The sequence below is a fragment of the Colias philodice genome, chromosome 5, assembly GCF_061535455.1.
Source record: "Colias philodice isolate Cphi_HAF_F1 chromosome 5, ilColPhil1 Martin Lab GWU primary, whole genome shotgun sequence".
In the NCBI taxonomy this organism is placed as follows: domain Eukaryota; kingdom Metazoa; phylum Arthropoda; class Insecta; order Lepidoptera; family Pieridae; genus Colias; species Colias philodice.
The window spans coordinates 11,310,873-11,330,946 of record NC_143090.1 but is presented as its reverse complement, the minus strand read 5'-3'; the positions used below and the strand labels follow the sequence as shown (position 1 = coordinate 11,330,946).

The 20,074-nt window shown below is 32.7% G+C and overlaps 1 protein-coding gene across 1 annotated transcript; it reads right to left on the bottom strand.

Annotated features, from left to right (window-relative positions):
• Positions 1-758: 758 nt before the first annotated feature.
• On the bottom strand, positions 759-20,004 carry LOC149488668 (saccharopine dehydrogenase-like oxidoreductase). Its single transcript, XM_089695147.1, has 10 exons — positions 19,863-20,004; positions 18,481-18,654; positions 11,884-12,071; positions 5,843-5,972; positions 5,283-5,376; positions 4,627-4,713; positions 3,495-3,695; positions 2,283-2,466; positions 1,950-2,044; positions 759-1,113 (listed from the first exon to the last, which is right to left on the bottom strand). The coding sequence occupies exons 2-10, from the start codon at positions 18,644-18,646 to the stop codon at positions 1,011-1,013; spliced, it is 1,248 nt and encodes a 415-aa protein (XP_089551273.1). The 5' UTR covers positions 18,647-18,654; positions 19,863-20,004; the 3' UTR covers positions 759-1,010.
• Positions 20,005-20,074: the final 70 nt, after the last annotated feature.

Here is a 20,074-nt window from a genome sequence, read left to right as displayed (position 1 = left end):
CTTTGATTTAAACATAATACATAAATTATATACTAAAAAGTTTCAGGGAGGTAGTTTATTTATATTTTGTTCTTTATCATTGGTTTTTAATAGGTGATTAAGTTTTCCGCAGCGTGTGAAACCTCTTTTCTTATTACAGAAAGTAAGGATTTCAAATTTTTATCTAGAAGTGAAAGAAAAGGAAAAAAGAAACAAAAAGTATTTTCTAAAACATTTATTATCAAACTGGTAATTTATTACATAAAGAACATTTATAAATAAAATAGTTTGAAGAGTATTAGTAAAAAGCGAAAATAAATGCGAAGTAAAGCGTTAAGATGCGCACGCGCAGAAAACAACATTCAATGAATAACAGTAGAAAAATACACTTTTTCTTAATATAAAAATAAATCGTATTTTATTTTCAGGCACTTTCCATAGATTTAATGAAAATAAACTTTGAAATATTTTTGAAATGAAACTTTTTCTTTAAAAATTTCAAGGTCGCGTCAGTGCAATACCGTCACGTCACGGGGTAAGGCGACGATTTTGGTATCTTTGAATCTTGCCAAAGAAGTTTCACTTCTGACACGTGTGCTCACTGCTCGGTACACACGCTCTTTACATTTTGGGAATGTCTTAGTTTTTAGTGTCGAGTGTACTAAAGATATATTTTTGAAAATTGTAATAGTTTTAATCTTATTTAACAAATAAATTAGGAACACAATATAGAAACGATAATAACCCTTAGGAACTTTTAAAATTAATATTTTTTTTACGTCACTTGTACCTTTCGCACCTATACTGAATATCATTTATTTGCAAGAGAGAGAAAATGCTCTAAGCTCTAACCACTGTACCATAGAAAACTTGTATTAAATTACTTCATTTTTATTTTAAATTAATAAAAATATTTTATTTTCAACTTGCTTAAGTTAAACAGCCTTAAATAGAAAGGTATGATATAGCTATCTTGCTCTATCATTAATCATTTGGTTTAGTCAAGTAAAGCTAATTTTCTTGAAAATTTGTTAAAAATCTTCAGAAACGACTTCAAACTTGAGATTGTGTTCTTGCAGGTTCTTTATTATGTTCGTGTTTCTGAACGCAACTCCGGTTGTAAGCACTCCTCCTCTGTGAAAATATAAAAAATAAATTTAACAATTTAAAACAATAAATTAAACATGTAATAATTTTTGAAAAAATAAAACTATGTGTGTGCCTCTGCTCGTTGTGCTTACGTGTATGCGTGTGTGCGTGTACATGCGTGCTTGTTTTTATATCTATAAGTTATCCTGATCAAGGATTCAGATTTGGAGACCTGAAATATTCTGCTTATATATGATATGTTTTACAAGGCGTATATACCATTCTTATTTCTATTTTAATATATCTATTTATGTGTATGTGTTACAGTCAAAACTGAAATCAGTCAAAAACATTCTTGACTGATTTTTGACTGACCGGTTGGCTTGGTTGGTGGCCCTGCCTTCCAAGCCACTGGTCGTGGGTTCGATTCCCACCCGGGGAAAATATTTGTGTGATGAACATAGATGTTTGCTCTGTGTCAGAGTGTTAATTATCTATATAAGTAGGTATTTATTTAAAATATATGTATGTTAATCAGCCATCTGGTTTCCTTAACACAACCGAAAGTTTAGTATGGGATCAGATCATGCCGTGTGAAAATTGTTCTGAAATATTTATATTATACTAGCGATCCGCCCCGGCTTCGCCCGTGGTACATATGAAAAATAGATGTTGGCCGATTCTCAGACTTACCCGATATGCACAGAAAATTTCATGAGAATCGGTCCACCCGTTTCGGAGGAGTATGCAGACTAACATTGTGACACGAGAATTTTATATATAAGATTTATTTTGCAGTTGAAATTGGTTTCGACCAGCATTTAATATTGAGTGTCACATGTATAATGTGTATGTAATTATTGTTATTAGTGTATACTGACTGCGGCGGCATGCGGTCCCGTTCAGTGAGGATGGTGACGGCGGACAGCAGTAGAGCGACCACTGTGGCACCGTAGCCCGGGTTCATTCCCGACACCTGCAAGTGTATTCAATATAATATTCTAAAACAAGAACTAAAAGTTGGTTTCATATGCGATTAAAACAAAAAAAATCTATAGTTACATTATTTGTTAAATGGTGTTTTTCTTTCATCATCAATATTTCAAAAATGAAATATTGTACTCACATACATTCGCAAAAAAAATAATTTGAAATTAAAAAATATTTCCTGTTTTATGTTAACTTACAATAATAATTGAATAATGTAAACGTACCCTTACAGCGACCTTCTTATCCGGGGCCCCGTCCATGGAGGCCCCGGGGCCCCAGCCCTCCCCCAGCAGGTGGAAGCTGAACCTGGTGTTAGCGATCACCTCCTCACTGGGGCCCTCCCGGGTGATGTACCCCAGGGAAAAGAGACGCGGGTGCTTGAGGAGCAGCCAGCGGGTGCAACGGGATCTAGTGGGGGTAAATAAATAAATAATTTATATTTATATGGTTAAGGACAATTTTCACACACGGCACCATCTGATCCAATACTAAGCTTTCGCTTGTGTTATGGAAACCAGAAGGCTGATAAACATACATAATATTATATTATATAAATTTAAATAAATACTTAATATTACATAAATTTAAATAAATACTTATATATGTATAGATAATTAACACCCAGACACAGAGCAAATATCGATGTTCATCACACAAATATTTGCCCCGGGTGGGAATGGAACCCACGACCTCTGGCTAGGAAGGTAGGGCCACTACCAATCAAGCCAATCGGTCAGTCGAATAAATTTATTTTTCTAATGAATAAAGAAGAAATAGATAAATGAACATTTGAAAGAAAACATTGAATGCGAATTTTAAGATTGATTTGAATTGAATTTTAAAATTATAACAAAACATTATGAATCTTAATAATTTTTGTTCGCTTTCCACAAGTAAAAAGTTTTCGTACGTATGCACGTGGACGTGTACGTGTGCGTACACGATTACGTCTATGTATATTCGCTAATTCCAGGTAACTAGAGAATATACATTATACACCCGTTCTTATACGTGTTATTGTGCCTTCTGCGTTACTTTGTCTTAAAAAAAAAACATGACACAGCTGTCACATTCTTTTTGAAAACTTCAACTACTTTCAGAGTATGTAATATCAGCGCTTATAAGCGGAACGCGTAATCGATGGATTACGCGCGTTGTGACGCAAGCTACCTGGCCATAAAGAATTATTTTAATGAATAATAAGTTGGCGGCAGCGTGTAACCATGCAAGCAGGTGCATGTACGTATACAATGTACATTCACGCATACGTGTGTGTGTGCGTGCGTGTACATTGTACAGTTTCACGTGTGTTCGTGTGTGTCTATGATGCGTGCATGTATGTATGTCTATATATTATGTCTGTGTACTTGGTCATCACGCGTGCGTGAGTGCGGTATATATGTGTCTATAGAGTGTGTGTGTGTCTGTCTACACACCTGGTCATCACAAACAGCAGTGCAGCAGCCACGAGCAGCCCGACCGCATGCAGCAGCGCGGGCAGCTTCACGTACGTGCGCACGCGCACGGGCCGCTTGTTCTCCGCACTGAACAGTGTGCGCTGGGTGCGGTATATAACGGACTGGTCCGAGCCGGGGAATGGGATGCACCAACCGTTTAGACGACGGTGGAGACACCATCTGGATATAATAAATTAAGAAGTTCAGAAGATCGTCAGTTTTTTGTTAGATGGAAATCAAGACGTGTATCATAAGCGCCCGTGCCAACGTCACCGTTGTTCTTTTTAACCTTTCAACCACCGAGCGGCCAGATCAGATTTTCTATTGTGTCTGTGATTCCGGGGCCTGATGGATTAAGGCCTATTCGGCTCGGCCTATCAGCTGTTCGCTACCGTACTCTGATCGATACGAGTTTCATCTCTATAATATACTACGTAAGTACGCGTCCTACGCGAGAAGGAGCTACAGACAAACACAAAAACTTTCGTATTTATTAATTGTATACTCTGATTTAAATGAATTTTTTACAAAATTTGAGGTGTAGGCACTTGACAGCGTGAATCTTTATTTTATTATTTTTGCTCCAGACTTGAATAGCATTATTATGTCATACTATAAAATATATCTTTTATTAACAGAAATCAATATAGTTTTAGGTCATCGGCAAAAATCTCACAATTAATAACTTATTCAATTTAGTTGAATATCATTGTAAGGATTAAGAAAAGGTTCGGGCCTAGGTGTGACCCTTGAGGTACCCCTGACGTGACAATAAATTCACGAGATCTGAATCCACCCATTATAACCTTTAGAGCCCTATGGTGAAGATAGGAATGAAACCAGTTGAGAAATGTTTCTTTTAAGCTGTATTCTTAAATTTTTCTAACAGTTTTGTATTGTCGACTTTGTCAAATGCATAGCTGAAGTTTGTGTAAATAGCATCATTTTCAGCGCCACCATCTAAACAGTCTCTGATAATATATACATATGTTGAATAGTACTGAAAATTTGACAATGTCGACTGAATTTTGCAAAATCCATGCTGGTTATGCGGGTTTTCCTTTGACTACGCGGGCGTAAGAAAAGCTAGTTATAAAGAAATATTACGTACCTCCACTTAAGTTTCGGTTCGAACGTTGGTAATGGCTCGGGGTAGATCTTTTTCCTCAGTTCGGGTAATTCACCCAAATGTGTTATTCTGTAAATAAATATTGTCGTTTTAATGCAAAATAGAATGTTAGGTATTATGCCAAAAGCCGAATACATGAGTTGCATAATGACTTATAGCATTTCTCATACATATTTCATACAATATTTTTATAATAAGATTGGCTTTTAATAATTTCTTAAGGCTTTTTCGTACTAATTCCAATTGGAGATATAGCTAACTCTATAACTTGTTTCCTATTAAAATCGATTCCCAATAAGTCGTTGCAAAGATTAAGCAAGACAAACAGGAAAATTGTCATAGAGAATTGTTCTTAGAAATAGTAAATTACTTTAAGCACTTTAGATAGCACACTTTTATCGTAGATTAACATTTCATTTAAATTTTCTATGTGCATGGATGAATAAATTTTAATATTAATTTACTAATTAGGTAAACCAATTAAATAATTTTGCGAATTATTATCGACGGAAGACAAATTCTCCAGTAAATCTGTCAAAAAATTTTAACATTTTTTTTAACATTTATTCAAAGTTACCTATAGATTTACCTTTTATTGAAAAATACAGAAAATTTTCTCGATAAGCGTATACAATTACCCGTAAATAAGTGACTCCCAGGTGCCATAGTTAATGACTCCGGAGCCTTTGGGGCCCGACGCGCTCAAGTAAGATTCAACTGAATTGAGGGTACCTGGAAACATAATTCGCATACATACATTATAGATAGATATACAAATAGGTATCTAAGTACATATATATTTATACATATTAAACCAAAAGAGGATGTACTACTTGGCATTTAGGAAAAGTTACGTTTAAAGTTTATAGTTTTTTTTTTTAGATAGGGAAGCGCTTGACCACAATTTCGCCTGATGGAAAGCTAAGATGCGGTCTAAGATAGTACGCGCTTACATCAGCAAAATTTTTTGTGTACTTATTAGATGAATAGAAATATAAAATGAACCGATCTTTTTATTTTCACAACCAATTCTTTTCTACTTTGCAAATATTTACTATTATAAATTTAAATAGCTTTCTCCTACCATCTTTTACAACTTAAGTTATCCACCAGGAACCCTGCCCTACCTTTTTAAATGCGATCTTATCAAAAAATGTCCTTCCATTCCCTATCCTTCACCACTCCATCCCTCACTCACCCCCAAAGTTCTGCTCCAAGAAGACCACCCCCAGATCATTGGGTATGCTATCAAAACCACACGCGCTGATAACAAACACGCCCGCGTCTCGCGCCTGCGCATCGTACTTCAGTTGCATTGTTTCTATGAACTGGAAGTCGTAAGAAATGGTGTTTAATGATGGTAAGTGTATATGAAAAGTGTGTAATCCTAATAATATGATAAATTGAAAAAATCGTATGTTTGTTTGTTAGTCCAAAATTACTGAACTGATTTTAAGGAAATTTGACACATACATAGAAGGTAGCTTGAAGATTAAGATAGTTTTTATCCCAAAAATCTTATAGGATAGTTTTATCCCACAGGAACGGGAACTGTGCGAGTTTTCCTTTCAATATGCGAGTAAAGCTGCGGGTGAAAAGCTAGTGTGTAATATATCGGCAGGAGTGAAGTATTCATGAGACTTGGAAGTTTTTGAAGGCAAAAGAGTGTTTATGAATCTTAGAATATTTAAAGTATTGTCAGGAGTCATATAAATAGGACTTAGAATTACCAGCAGTCAAATATTGATATATCATGCACTCATATGAGAGGTCCCCAGTTGGATAGAAAATTTAAGTATCTACAAAGGACTGACCGCTCAATTGACCCTACAGAATAATATTCAAACTCAAACATTTATTTATTCAATTAGAATTCTTTTAGAAGCACTTTCGAATCGTCATTTTACTTTCTATCGTACACAGATATGCGTTAGTAGCTCTTTATTTTATTGCATTTATCCTTAATCACAACTAAGCAGATTTAAGAACCTTCGATATAAAATAAATTAAAGAAACATTGAACAATGACTTAATCTGTTTTTTGAGGCAATAAAAAGTATGAAATACCGAAGCAGTGATACAATAGGTATGACTTAGTGCTCTAGAGAGTGGGATGAAGATTGGCACGCATATATTTATAACTTATCGTAGCCAATTAAACCCACAATATAATGAATAATGATATACCTAGTATCCTTAATTATTTATATCATATACTTCGATGATGTCAGACTCCAAAATAAACACTAGGCACCTTATTATATCAACAAAACCTACACGTAAAATAAATAAGGAAAGATAAATACTAAGTACTGTTGACAAATAAATTAAAATTATGTTTATATTCTATTGTGGTGACAGCCCTGCGTCACGAGTTTGTGGAAAGTGGCAACCCTAACAGGGGCTTCAGATAAAGAGGCAGATATATGCTATTTTGTAGATATCAATCTATCGAAATATGTAATAGGGCAATACTATTTGTTTATCCACTAAAGACAATTTACAAATAATTTAATTAAGGCTGCAGTCTAGCAAAATTGCGTTTTCAACAAGTTATTTGACAATTTTTTCCCGGCTAATGAAATGATAAACTGAATTTTTTTTTCTTGTTTATCAATTAGTGTTATATACGCAATGCGCGTGAATTTTTTCACATTTATCAAGTTACTTTATGTTACCTTAATCGGGCCTTCAAGATAAGTCTCTTTCCCCCAAAATCATTTCGAGCTAAGTTTGTGCACTCACTACGTTGCAACCGATTACAATTTACACAATCTGATCAGCGCATTATTATCCTTATATAGTCGTTATTAAAAACTGCTGAATACAATTGCCGAAAAACTTATGATTTTCTTAATTAGAGCGTTATAAATTCATTAAATTTCCCATTTTTTGCCTTACAAAATCGATTGATAAATACTGCTAAAAGTTATTTTTTCCATTAATTTATTCGAGTTGGTTGAAGACCAATGAGTATTAATCCTTTAAAAAAATTTTTTTTTGAATTTTGATAATTCTTTAAATATTAAAAAAATATTTAAAATAATAAGGAAAAATCCTAGCGAATTTCTTTAGTCGCGCTCCTTGGGCCGGAGCGTTCTGACGTGTGCTCTACGCTCGATTTTCCTTCATACCGAAGTGAAAGTTGCTCTACTTCATTAAATTTAATATTTTTGTTAATTGATTATTGCACGCCTCATAAGCGAAGCGTTGAGGTGGGTACTACTGTCACTTCGCGCAAAACATCTGATTTTTCAAACTTAAAATGTCTTTATGTATCATACATTGCACTTGTAAGATAATACATACACACACATATTAAGAAAAAACACTATTTTTAACGTTTATGATATTTTTGATGTCATTTTTGTTATTTAAACTAGTTAAAAAACAGTTTAAAAAAGTTCTGTCTTGGACGTCCGTATGTCTGTATGTGCGGATCCTTTTTCTTGTTAACACGATAGCGACCGAAATACTTTACTAATCGAGTCTTTTTTTTTCTCTTACGCTTGAGTATGCTCAGGAATAGAACCCTTTCATTTTTCAGGGTCTGATTCGATGTGGTTTAATTGTTATTAAATAAACAAAAATAATAATTAATAAATATTTATTAAAAAAAAATTATGAGGCGTGCACTTTTGGATTTTCCAAATTATTTTTATCTTAGTTTTGTGCAAATATTCGTATTTTTAAACATTTGATTTTGATATGGAAAATAAACGAAAAAAATACGCGTGTAACTACTAGAAAAAAAATTATCTTCGAACATAAAGTTAATGAAACCAAATAGATTGCAAAGGTGATTGGCAACAATTTCTTTATTTTACGGGGTGTCAGTAAAGGGATGTATATTTCTTTAAAACTAAAGTAAGCTCATAAATTTTCTTATAATATAATTTTTTTGAAGTTCCAAAAATGTTTATTTTTCGTTTGAGAAATACGAAATATAATATAAACTTGTATTGAGAACTTGAACTTCCCAAGTTCATCCGGGGAAATCCCCATACGGGGAAAATGATTTGTTTACTCCAAAATTGATCCGAGGTGTTTTAATTTTTTCTTCTAGTCATTTTCAACGTAGCGGCATGTTGTTTGATTATTAATTTTGTAACTTAAATACAGGATATTGGTTTTATATTCTGATCTTACAGACGCGCTGACAAATTTAGTCCACCATTTCTAGTTTAGTCTACCAACTCTAAGTACCAATATTAAAACGAATGGATTATCATCACATCATCAAAATTCAGTGGGGTTGAGAACTAAACAAACAGAAGTAACAGTGACGCGAAGAATAAAAAAAGAGGACGAAAACGATAATTCGTTGATGCTTTCCCTTTTCGACGTATTGTTAGGGTACATCACCAATCTGCAAAAAACAAAACTGATGATTCCCAATTGCTGATTAAAAATGAAAAACAAATAATCGACAACAGTGGTGAAAATTTGCTGATCACAATGAAACATCCTTCAGTGGTAGCAGATTTACTCATTTAAAATGTATCGGTGAACAGCGTAAAGGAGAGGAGGACACGAAAACATTATGAATGTGGATGGTGGATTGTATACAGGATGTAATCGATAAGTATGTGCAGGCGATTATGACGTTATTATTGCAGGTATCAAAAAACTTAAAACTGATATCGAAATTACTTTACCTAATGAGCAAAATGACAATAATAACTTTTTAAAAGTATAACGAGAAATATCTAAAAAATTTACTTTATACACTCCCATATCAAAAAGGGAAAATGGGACTAGTAGAAGTTAAATGTCTAATTCCGGCAAAAGACATGAATGCGGAAGATGCGGTTAAAAAAAAATTAATATTTGAAATACAATGCAAAAAATAGCACTTTTGTCATAGATAAGAATCATGACTATTTTTTCCAAATTCAGGGACAACTAAACGTTGCAGAAGCAGAAGTCTGCTTATTTGCTGTTTGGACTGGAGTGAATCATTCGTTAAAAATAGAATATATAAAATAGAATATATAAAAAAGTATGTAACGTTTAGGCAAAATAAAATGATGGACGATTATTGTATTTTACATAAATTGCCTACTGTCAGAATTGATTGATTCGAGACTTCAGCATTCGATGCCCATCAAGGACCCATCCTATATCATTCAAGCGATTGAAAAAAAAAGAGATAAATCCAGTGCAACCGATAAAGCATCAGAATGCTAGCAAAAGATTTATTAGGTTTATCAATATAAATCTATATATTATACATAATATAATAAATCTGTAGAAGACGCGAAGACTGACATCCGCGCGGACGGAGTCGCGGGCGGAAGCTAGTCAGAAATAAATATCTTTTGTTTTCATTTGCGTATTTTTCTATTTTATAATTTTTTAACACAAACATTACATTTTTTTATTAAATACAAAATTTGTTTATCCGTTTTATTAGTTAAACTGAACAACTTTCACTAAGAAACTTAGGTCGAAAAAAATGTATAGAGTTATGCATTTTGTATGGAAAGCTTATTTTTTTTTATATTTCGTCCAAATTTCTTTGTAAAAGTTGTTCAGTTATATAAACATGAAGTTGAAGATATCAATAGAAAGTATTCGCAAATTTTGTGTACTGATAAAAAAAAATCACCCGGTGTAATTTTCACGAAAATTGTTTCAAATTGTCATTTTTGGTACTTATTACGAATATTAAATTATACGAATGATTTAATTTTTAAAAATTAAGTGGAGCAACTTTCCCTTAGTACATTTGTATTATTTACATATAGGATGACAGGATGCATTTGTTTGCACTACTAGACCAAGCCCTTAAGTGTATGAAACATTCGAAATACTTTTATCTGACACAAATGGATTTTAGATATATTCAAATGACGTTAACTTGTTACATTTAATATTGTATTTTGTTTTTGTCGAGATTTATAGCTTGTTGTCTAGACTCTAGAATACCATTCAGAATAAAAAATAAGGAAATATGCAATAAGTTTATTTTTTTATATTTTGCGAACTTTGAGGTTGAGGCCAAACTTCAAACAAAAAATTTTCTAAAATTTTATTAATATTTTGGGAATGAAAAAATATTTTAAATTTATAACAACAATAATAAACATAGAAATTCTTGCATAATTCATAATATGTTATCTTATCGATGGGTCAACCTCTCATCAATAATGATAAAAATGTTGCAAGTCCAAACGCATCAAAACATCATAAGCTTCGTAAAATGTATACAATTTAAAAATTTAATTACTTGACCAGGCAAAAAATGATTGTTCGTCAGTTTGTGTCTAATGGATAAGAATAAATAAAATAACTAATTAGATAAAAAACATTAAAAATAGTTTTAATGTGTAAGTAAGTATGCGTTATTACAAATCCGAAAGCGATAATTTGTGCGTAAGTTTTTTTCTAGGAACGCGTTGTGGTCAGAGCAACCTACGCATAAAATTTCCAAAAACAGAAGTCTATCAAAGTGTGCAATGTAAATGTCTGTTATGGAATATATTTTTTTCTTTACTTTATCTTCCGTTATTAAACTAGGCCAAAAACAATAAACTTACTAGTTACTATAATGGGTAACTATAGTAACAGATGCATTATGTGTGTTAATGAATTCCACACGCGTTGGCTGAGTTTCGTTTGTCCGCTCCACTGACCATTGTGATCAAGTGGTCGACAAATGGACGATTCAACGAGATTCATTTTCTTAGCATTTATGTTATCTGAATCTATATTATAGCCTATTAATCTATTATAATAGTTTAATTATGTACTTATATTATATATACTTACAAATACAAATACCTCTGTCCACTGTCACCAAGTGAAAGTCATGATCGATTTTTTTTAATTCTTTAAAAATTCTCAAATGGAATGGTGTTTTTTTTTTCATTACATACCTATATCGAGTGGAGTATTAAAAATTTTCATCCTCGGCCCATAATATCAGCACAGTATTACAATATCTATAAATAATATTGTAATACTGTGATATCAGCTTGTTATGGTGTATCGTGTTGTGAGGGCATGTTGTGTTCTGCTGTGTCGTGCTGTGACGTGTTGTTGTTCTTAGTTGTGCTCTGCTGTGCTGTTTTGTGTCGTGCTGTGTAGTGTCGTGTTGTGCTGTGTTGTGTTGTTGTTTTTAGTTGTTTTCCGCAGTGTCGCAGTGTGTAATGCGGGATGATGTTGTATTATGTCGAGATGTTATGTTGTGATGCGTCTGCAGCTGTGCTGTGTCGTGTCGTGATGCGTCCTCACCTGCGGCTCGCCCGACACGTCGACATAGTGCGTGTTGGACTCAATGGCCGCGCGCACCACGGGCTCCCCGTAGTGGCGGTACGGGCCGCAGCAGCTGACCAACACACGCGCCTGCGAGCACATGTCCTTGAGGGATGACATGTCGTTCACGTCCGCTATGATTATCTTCGCGCATGATACTTCTTCGCCTGTGGATTATTATATTGACTGGTATACATATAGATACATAAGTATGAACAGGTAGGCTAACGCGCTTGATAGACCACACCAGCTGGCAAGATTGTGGTCAAGCGCTTCCCTCAAAGAAAATACAAAGTAACGTGCTTCCCTAATATTGTTAAATGAAGTATATTGATGATTTCGGGAAATAAATAAAGGTGAAGTAAAATCGATTTTATAAAATTGAACGAAGCTGTAGGCTTTTTTTTGTAAAGAGAATACTATAAACAATTTATGCCTGATAGAAAGCTCGCAATAAACCATCAGTGAAGAAGATGTGAATGCCCTTTAAGAAGGTGACGTCGTGTGATAGATAATGATGATGACTTTACTTTTTGTTAACTTTCCTTACTTCCCTCATTAATTTGTTATCCATACACGACACTGGAGTGTAAAGAAACCACCTATTTCTACTTACATGTCAGAAATTGATTAAAAATTAAACTGTAGGTACTCTATTCATAAACTTTTATAGAATCTTTCGATTACCATTAGGTAAATTACAATGTAATAATTTGCGAGGTAGGTACATATTCTCTTTTTGGCACGTATATTTTACAAACACTTGAGTCTAAATTTAATAAATATCTGAAGCTGCACGAATATGTTTTGTAAACATAAGTAGGTAAGTATGTACGTGGATTGCTTTCAAAATATTTTATTTAAATTTAAAACGTGAGAATTTACAAAATTATTATAGCCTAAAGACCGTCTCCTTGTTGGTCCTGGGTGTGATTTTCGGTGGAGACGAAGAAAAAAAAAGTCTAGGTCTGGCGGGAAACAGAAGGCTGTAAGAAAATCTATCAATGAAACAGATGAATGCAATATGCATAATGCATTTACCCCTTACCCCACTAGGGGACACGGGACTACACTTTTAATAGCCTAAAGTTAAACCACTTTGAGTCTAAAGTCTATTTAACTAGTTATTTACTTATCCTATATTTCTAACTGCATTCGTGTCAATTTTTTATTTTAGTCTTTATGAACAAAATATTCCTGTAACATGGGTCTAATCTGTAAACAGATTCAGGGAACCACATTAAAACAGTTTATGTTTACCTTCCTAATTTTAACTCCCAGGAAATGTTTAAAAATATGGTGAGTAAATAATAAATACAATATAAGTAATAGGTATACTTCCAAAGACTTCATGTATGTGCATTATGCAACCTCCAAGAGATTATAGGTATGTGCTATCATTACAATTTCCCTATCAAAATAATTAAACACATATTGATGTTGTTTTCTCTTATTTTAATTTGTAATTAGAGCTAAAAATGGTTTTCCTCTGCTACTTATTTTAATTGAAATGGATATGAAATAAATATGCTGATAAATTGTTTTACCAATGATTGAAATTATAATATGCAATTATTGAAATGTTTACATTTGGTTTTATCTTTTACTAATATTTATTTATAGACGATATCAAAATAAGAAACTAACTACCTAATAAAACTCATTAGAAAAAATCTACGCAAACAAGGATGTAGGTATTGTTATTTTACATATTATATCTATTGACCGTGGGAGCGTATTTTGAAGTTTTTAAATTAAAATAATAAAAGTTATGAATAATTTAACAACAGATATTGCATAATTTTACATATAATCAAACTATTTATTTAATTACTTATTAATCGTAATAGCTACTACTCTTAAAAATAACATAAAATCGGTCAAGCTGTTCCGGGGTTATATGCATTTACACGGCCACGGTTCCATTTATATAATTATAAGTACACGTATAATTTGCGAAAATATTATTATTTTTATTAAGAATATACAATCACTTGTTATTATGTTATATCAGATTTCTATTGAACTACGACCTCGACGAAGGCATTTTTTATAATTACATATATATAATATTTTCAATTAACTAATATTATAATGCGTTTCTATTGAACATTTTAATTATTTTAGATAAGGGTGTTTAAATCATCAGAAACAATAATTGGCTAAAATATAAATTTCCCTTTACTGTAATGGTTATAATTTCGAATTTGTACCGGATTGTAGTTAGGTAGGTAATTATTTTATTCTACAAGTATTTTTAATAAATAGATTAGTCTCTATCATAAAGAAATAACATAAGTATAAAAAATATGCCTATCCGGGACGAGTAACTACTTATTATTTGATAATAACTAATACATAATTAGGCTCTGCGCCCCGCGGCCGCGGTCCTAGACCAAACTTAAGAAAGATTCAAATATCCCAAATATTATCCAAATTGTAATGCGGGATGCATGTCCTAGCTCTATAGATTACATAGTAACCATTTATGTAGTATTATGTGTTATAGACAGGCAGATAGATAATCACATAGATAACCCGCGTCACATTGTAGGTAATTATTATTGTAAATATCACGTTCGCAAACAAACATTCTCAAGTCATTAATTATCAAACATTAAATATATTTGTATAGAACTTAGAAGCACTCAATGCTTACTAGGTATTTCCTGAAAGGTTCTGTTTGTCTTTTCCTATAGGAAACTTCCTAATGTTCTTTTCATGACAAGGGTTTAGTAAAACCATGGACGAATATAATTATTTGTCTATGGTAAAACGTAGAAATACATAAATAAAAGAAGAGCCCTAGCATGGCACTATATTTGAGATGGGAGATGAACTACTTCGTATTGAAAGTTCCACTAAAATCTGTCCAAACCTTTCGTTGATTGACGAGAAAAAACACACTGCACAAAATCTTAATTTTTCATTCCAAAGATGACATAGCAACATAAAGATGTAAATCGCCTGGCAGCCTACAAACTAGCGTCATTCATGGACATTATAATCTTTATTTTAGTAAAAAACATCGCAGCATCACATCGTCTGCTAATGTGATCTCGCTTGACGCACTGGAAGTCATTAAATTTCATTTTTTGTTTGACAATAAACAGACTACGGAAGGCGATCGTTAAAAATTACGCGTCAAGTTTTTGCTGATTTAATAAAAAAATAATTGCTCGTCTTAGGTATATTTTAGTGTATTATCTAATAAGATTTAATTTATATACTAAAATTAAATAGTTTGGAAAATCCAAAAGTGCACGCCTCATAATTTTTTTTTTAATAATTATTTATTAATTATTATTTTTGTTTATTTAATAACAATTAAAGCACATCGAATCAGACCCTGAAAAATGAAAGGGTTCTATTCCTGAGCATACTCAAGCGTAAGAGAAAAAAAAAAGACTCGATTAGTCGTCCAAGACAGAACTTTTTTAAACTGTTTTTTAACTAGTTTAAATAACAAAAATGACATCAAAAATATCATGAATGTTAAAAATAGTGTTTTTTCTTAATATGTGTGAGTATGTACTATGTATTATCTTACAAGTGCAATGTATGATACATAAAGACATTTTAAGTTTGAAAAATCAGATGTTTTGCGCGAAGTGACAGTAGTACCCACCTCAACGCTTCGCTTATGAGGCGTGCAAAAGCGGTCAGGTTGTGAAGAGGATAGTGATCATCTCTAGATTTTGAAAATTCTCGTACTATGTATGTATAAGAAATGCCACATTTACTCCTTACAATGATCATGGCTCTCATTATTAATTAATTACCTACTCGAACTCTTGTCCTACGACAAGGACTATGTACAGCTCCTTATAACAAAAACTTCGCATTTGAATGTAACATTTTTTTATTAAAAAAAAACAACGTTAATGACAGTATTCATTATACCTAGTTCAAAAATTATACGAGAAATAAAAGATAAACATACAAGTATACAATGATCTTTATGAGTAACTAGCAAACCCGGCGAACTCATACAATATGTAAGTAGTAGATATTCTCACCTCAAACTTCAACATAATAACGTACTACAACAATCTAATAACATATAGGTATAAGTTATAACAACATAATACATAGGTAGTGCATAATTATTATACAATGCAACAATAACAATTATTTATCCCTGCATTTTTTTATTACAATAAAACTTGGTTTTAGCCATATACCTATTTTGTGTATAGAATAGCAAAAAGATCAAAGGTTCGAGACTAGACGAGCGTGCAAAAAATTAATTAATTTATTGAATTTATTTATTGTTTATTAAAAGTTTATTCACATGGCCTTAACCCACATACATAATATATTCCTACAATGGTTACAAAATGATGTGATTTTTGCAAAACGTTTGCCTACTCTAAGTTTTCTTAAGTCTGCGGTAAATTAAGGGGCGGTATGAATCAAATAGATTATGTAATGAGAGGAAAACTTAGGTACCTACTGATATTAAAAGGCTGTGAGGTGTAATAAACCTCTGAAATAATAAACCTCTCTCCAAATGAGAAATAAAGCTTTATTATTAAACATACTCTATGTTAAATAATGCAACTCAAATAGATCATGAAGGTGTTAATTGTATTGTTATAGCAAAGTGCAAGTAATGTATATCAACAATAATGTACATAGGTAATATGTTAATTGAATAATCAAATAATCGGGCGTATTTGCATCTATTAAAACATAATACATGAATGTATATTTGTATGCATTACTGTCTGTAGACTTTGTTCAATGTCATTGTGAGTCCAAAATCATTAGGTACATTTTGGGTGAATAGGTGGTACCTGTGGTGGTACGTATTAATAAAGGATTTAGGATTTAATGAAAATCCTCTGTAAATCGAATATTGGAGAAAGTATGAAGCAGCTAGAGCATGAACATTAAACAGATTCGCAATAGATTCACTAACAATTTTTTTTAAGTTCTTGATTCTCTAACTCTTGCCTATAGTTCAATAATATACCATCCGCGTAAAAACTAAAATGCTATTTCTAGTGTCTCATGTTAAATTTCGTGACGTGGCATAGATTGCTCGTAGGTATATAATCAAGAAAATATGATAAACAAAACACATGTAATGATTGCTAATTAACTGTCAAATTATGACGATTTATTTAAATGGTGCTGGAAAAATTCATATCATGTAGTACCTACCTAACGTACACAATGTACACAATCACAGTACACAATGTATCGCGGAATAATTCCAACCAATATCCGCCCCGCCGGCCGCGCCATGTCATAAAGCGGCCTCTACGGAACACAGTGGAGTTTTAGTCGCCATACCTACCTACGACAGTCGGCAACAGCCTCACAAAGGTAACTTTGTGAGTGCTCATGGGCGGTGGTGATTACCTCACTAGGTGACCCACCTGCTCCGTTGCCCGCTCTAATATAAAAAAAAAAAAAAATAAGAATCCGACATAATACTTTTAACGCGCCTAAACAATGTAGGTAAAGCGTACTCAGCTACAATTGAAATGTGAATATTCTTTTTAGAGTATGACATAACGATTAACGAGCATAAAACACATGGCTGTCTGTGAATCTGATGTTTCAAAACATATAAATCCCCAAAATAGTCAACTATTTTAGGGTTCCGTAAGTCTTATAACACAGAAATATGGATCTATTGTTTGTTCGCTCGTCAAGATCCTGTTTCTCAGGAACGTTGGTGCATTATGCATATGTAAACAGAATTGTGAGGTTTCACTCAATATCTATATAAGTAGTTAGGCATGTTCGGAGAAGTGAAGAAAGCAAACATCTATGTAAACGCAATCAAAAGATACGGTACTAAAGGGTACCATTGACCGTTTTTTTCGCTGCGTGCTGTATTAGGGCATGCATGTTTAGTTCGTTAGAACTCAGAAGATTCTTGTGTTTTTTATTAGATACTTATTAGTAGTTAGTTACGTATATTTTTATAATAAACATAATTTTTTATATTATAGTGATTATTGACTTAATGATCTAAGGTGATTGTAGTAAAATATCTCTGAGGCCTTACTTCATATTATTTACAAAAACTCCAAGAAATTTATTACCTTCAAGAAACCAGCTAAATCTTAACTGGTTAATATTTTATAGCATATGCAAATTACCTAACAAAAAACCTATTTTTTACGCAGAATTCGAGGCGTCTTTTTCTTTAGTGCATAAATCAAATCTAATATGAATAGATGTGCAAAAATTTACGTCATATTTTCGTGTTGGTGTGTGAGTTTTTAAGTAACATGTTTGTTTCTATATGAACATAAAAATATTAGTATTCTGTGTCTACATTAGTTTACGCATTATACTTACCTACTGTGTAAAATTAATGCAATTTTGTCCAATCTATTGCATTCTGCAAGACTCCTGATTTCCGAGTTAGAATATCAAAGACATAGAAAATACATTAGTTAGGTACCTATAGAAATTTAGATGATAATATTAATCATCTAAATGATTAAATCTCAACAATAACAAGACGCGTCAGCGCGTCTTCATCAACAAGTGCCGAAAAAAAATTAAATAGTCTAAGAGATGCGTACACTAAAGTCTAAAACTTCATCTCACCGATAATCTGCCGTGCTTCCCTTAACACGTCTTCCAGCTTGCTCTGCGATCTGCCAGCGATGGCCCACGATAGCTGGAACTTGTTGGCCATACGCGCCATCTCTACCACCGCGTGCTTGCCCGTGAAGCCCGTCGCGCCGAAGATCACCACGTCTATGCGTGTCATCTTGGATGCTAATAAAGAGAAAATGGATCGAGTAATCTATACTAATATTATAAAGCTGAAGAGTTTGTTTGAACGCGCTAATCTCGAGAACTACTGGTCTGACTTGAAAAATTATTTCGGTTTTAGATAGCCCATTTATCGAGGAAGGCTTTAGGCTATAATATAGTCTCGCTAAGGCCAACAGGAGCGGAGCAATGCGGGTGAAACCGCGGATCACAGGTACTTTTATAATATTTTTACAGATAAAAACTTTTAGTTTCGTTTTTTTTTTAATGAAACTAGGTACTGGAGCGATTAGGTAGGTTATTATTTAAAAAGTAAAAACCATTAGCGCTTCGATCATTAACAAGAACTAGGTATTATGACACCAGTTATTTTACTGATCAACACAACATTATATTTCTTTGATTTTTCTCCAGGACAACACCTGCAAAGCAGCTCAGTCAGTAAATTGTTTAATTTTTTGTAAATTACATTTGAACAGAGAACACGCGAAATAAAAGGATTAACGACCATAAAAAAAAATTTATGAAAAAAAAAAGAACACAATTATACGTTAGGTACTCGAATTCCTACCTAAATAGGTATTTTAATTTGAGACTCAAATGCTAGAGTTAAAATATTACCTATTTAATTCAAATGCTACATATTTATTATTGTTAGGTAGGTGTACTAACTAGGTAGGTATAAACATTACCAAGTTAGGAAAAAAATGTTTGTAGGTGGAAAGTTTTTCAAATATTTGCATGCCTTTGTAAGTTTGTAGGTACCTACATTTATTACAACCGAAATAAGCTGCTATTATTTTTGCATTGATACTAAATTTAATAACATATACCCAAAATTGCGTAGTGTGCATAATATTATATTATGCGATACCGAATAGTTTTTATTATTATTACTGCGCTATCAGACACTCTGTTAGCTCCAAACATTAGTTCTAAATTATTTAGAAACCATGAATCAACGATAACGCTGCTGTATTCAATCCTAGCGGCTGCCGGCTAGCCTAATAATTTGTAATCATATAGGATATTATCAACATATTAAACCAAAAGAAAGATAAAGTATTAGCTCAGCCGGTATATAGGTACCTAATATGATTTTATGTGGTTGGTTTCTATAAAACATAAAATTAAAAAGGCGGGCTCTTTATTTTCTTCATCAGTATTTTAATTTTCCATATCATTAATTTAATAATATCTAAATTACTTACCTTATTGTTTAAATTGTTGAATTAAATAGCAAATATTAAATATTCAGGGTGTTATCTCACATCGAACCAACTAACATTTACAGAAGAATTAGTGGGCACATGCAACACAATTTAAATCAACAAAAACACTACCGCCACAACACGCCGGCAAATTTAATGACGCATTTGACGTCACAGGACGTCACTGGCCACTGCAACGAAATTATAGCGCC

Bases quoted from the DNA above. Each gene is read 5' to 3' on its own strand.
- LOC149488668 (XM_089695147.1), bottom strand. From the start codon at position 18,646: ATGACACGCATAGACGTGGTGATCTTCGGCGCGACGGGCTTCACGGGC. The intron at 3,696-4,626 runs GTACGTAATATT...TATTATATCCAG, and splicing joins GAACCGAAACTTAAGTGGAG to ATGGTGTCTCCACCGTCGTC. The intron at 2,045-2,282 runs GTACGTTTACAT...ATACACTTGCAG, and splicing joins ATAAGAAGGTCGCTGTAAGG to GTGTCGGGAATGAACCCGGG.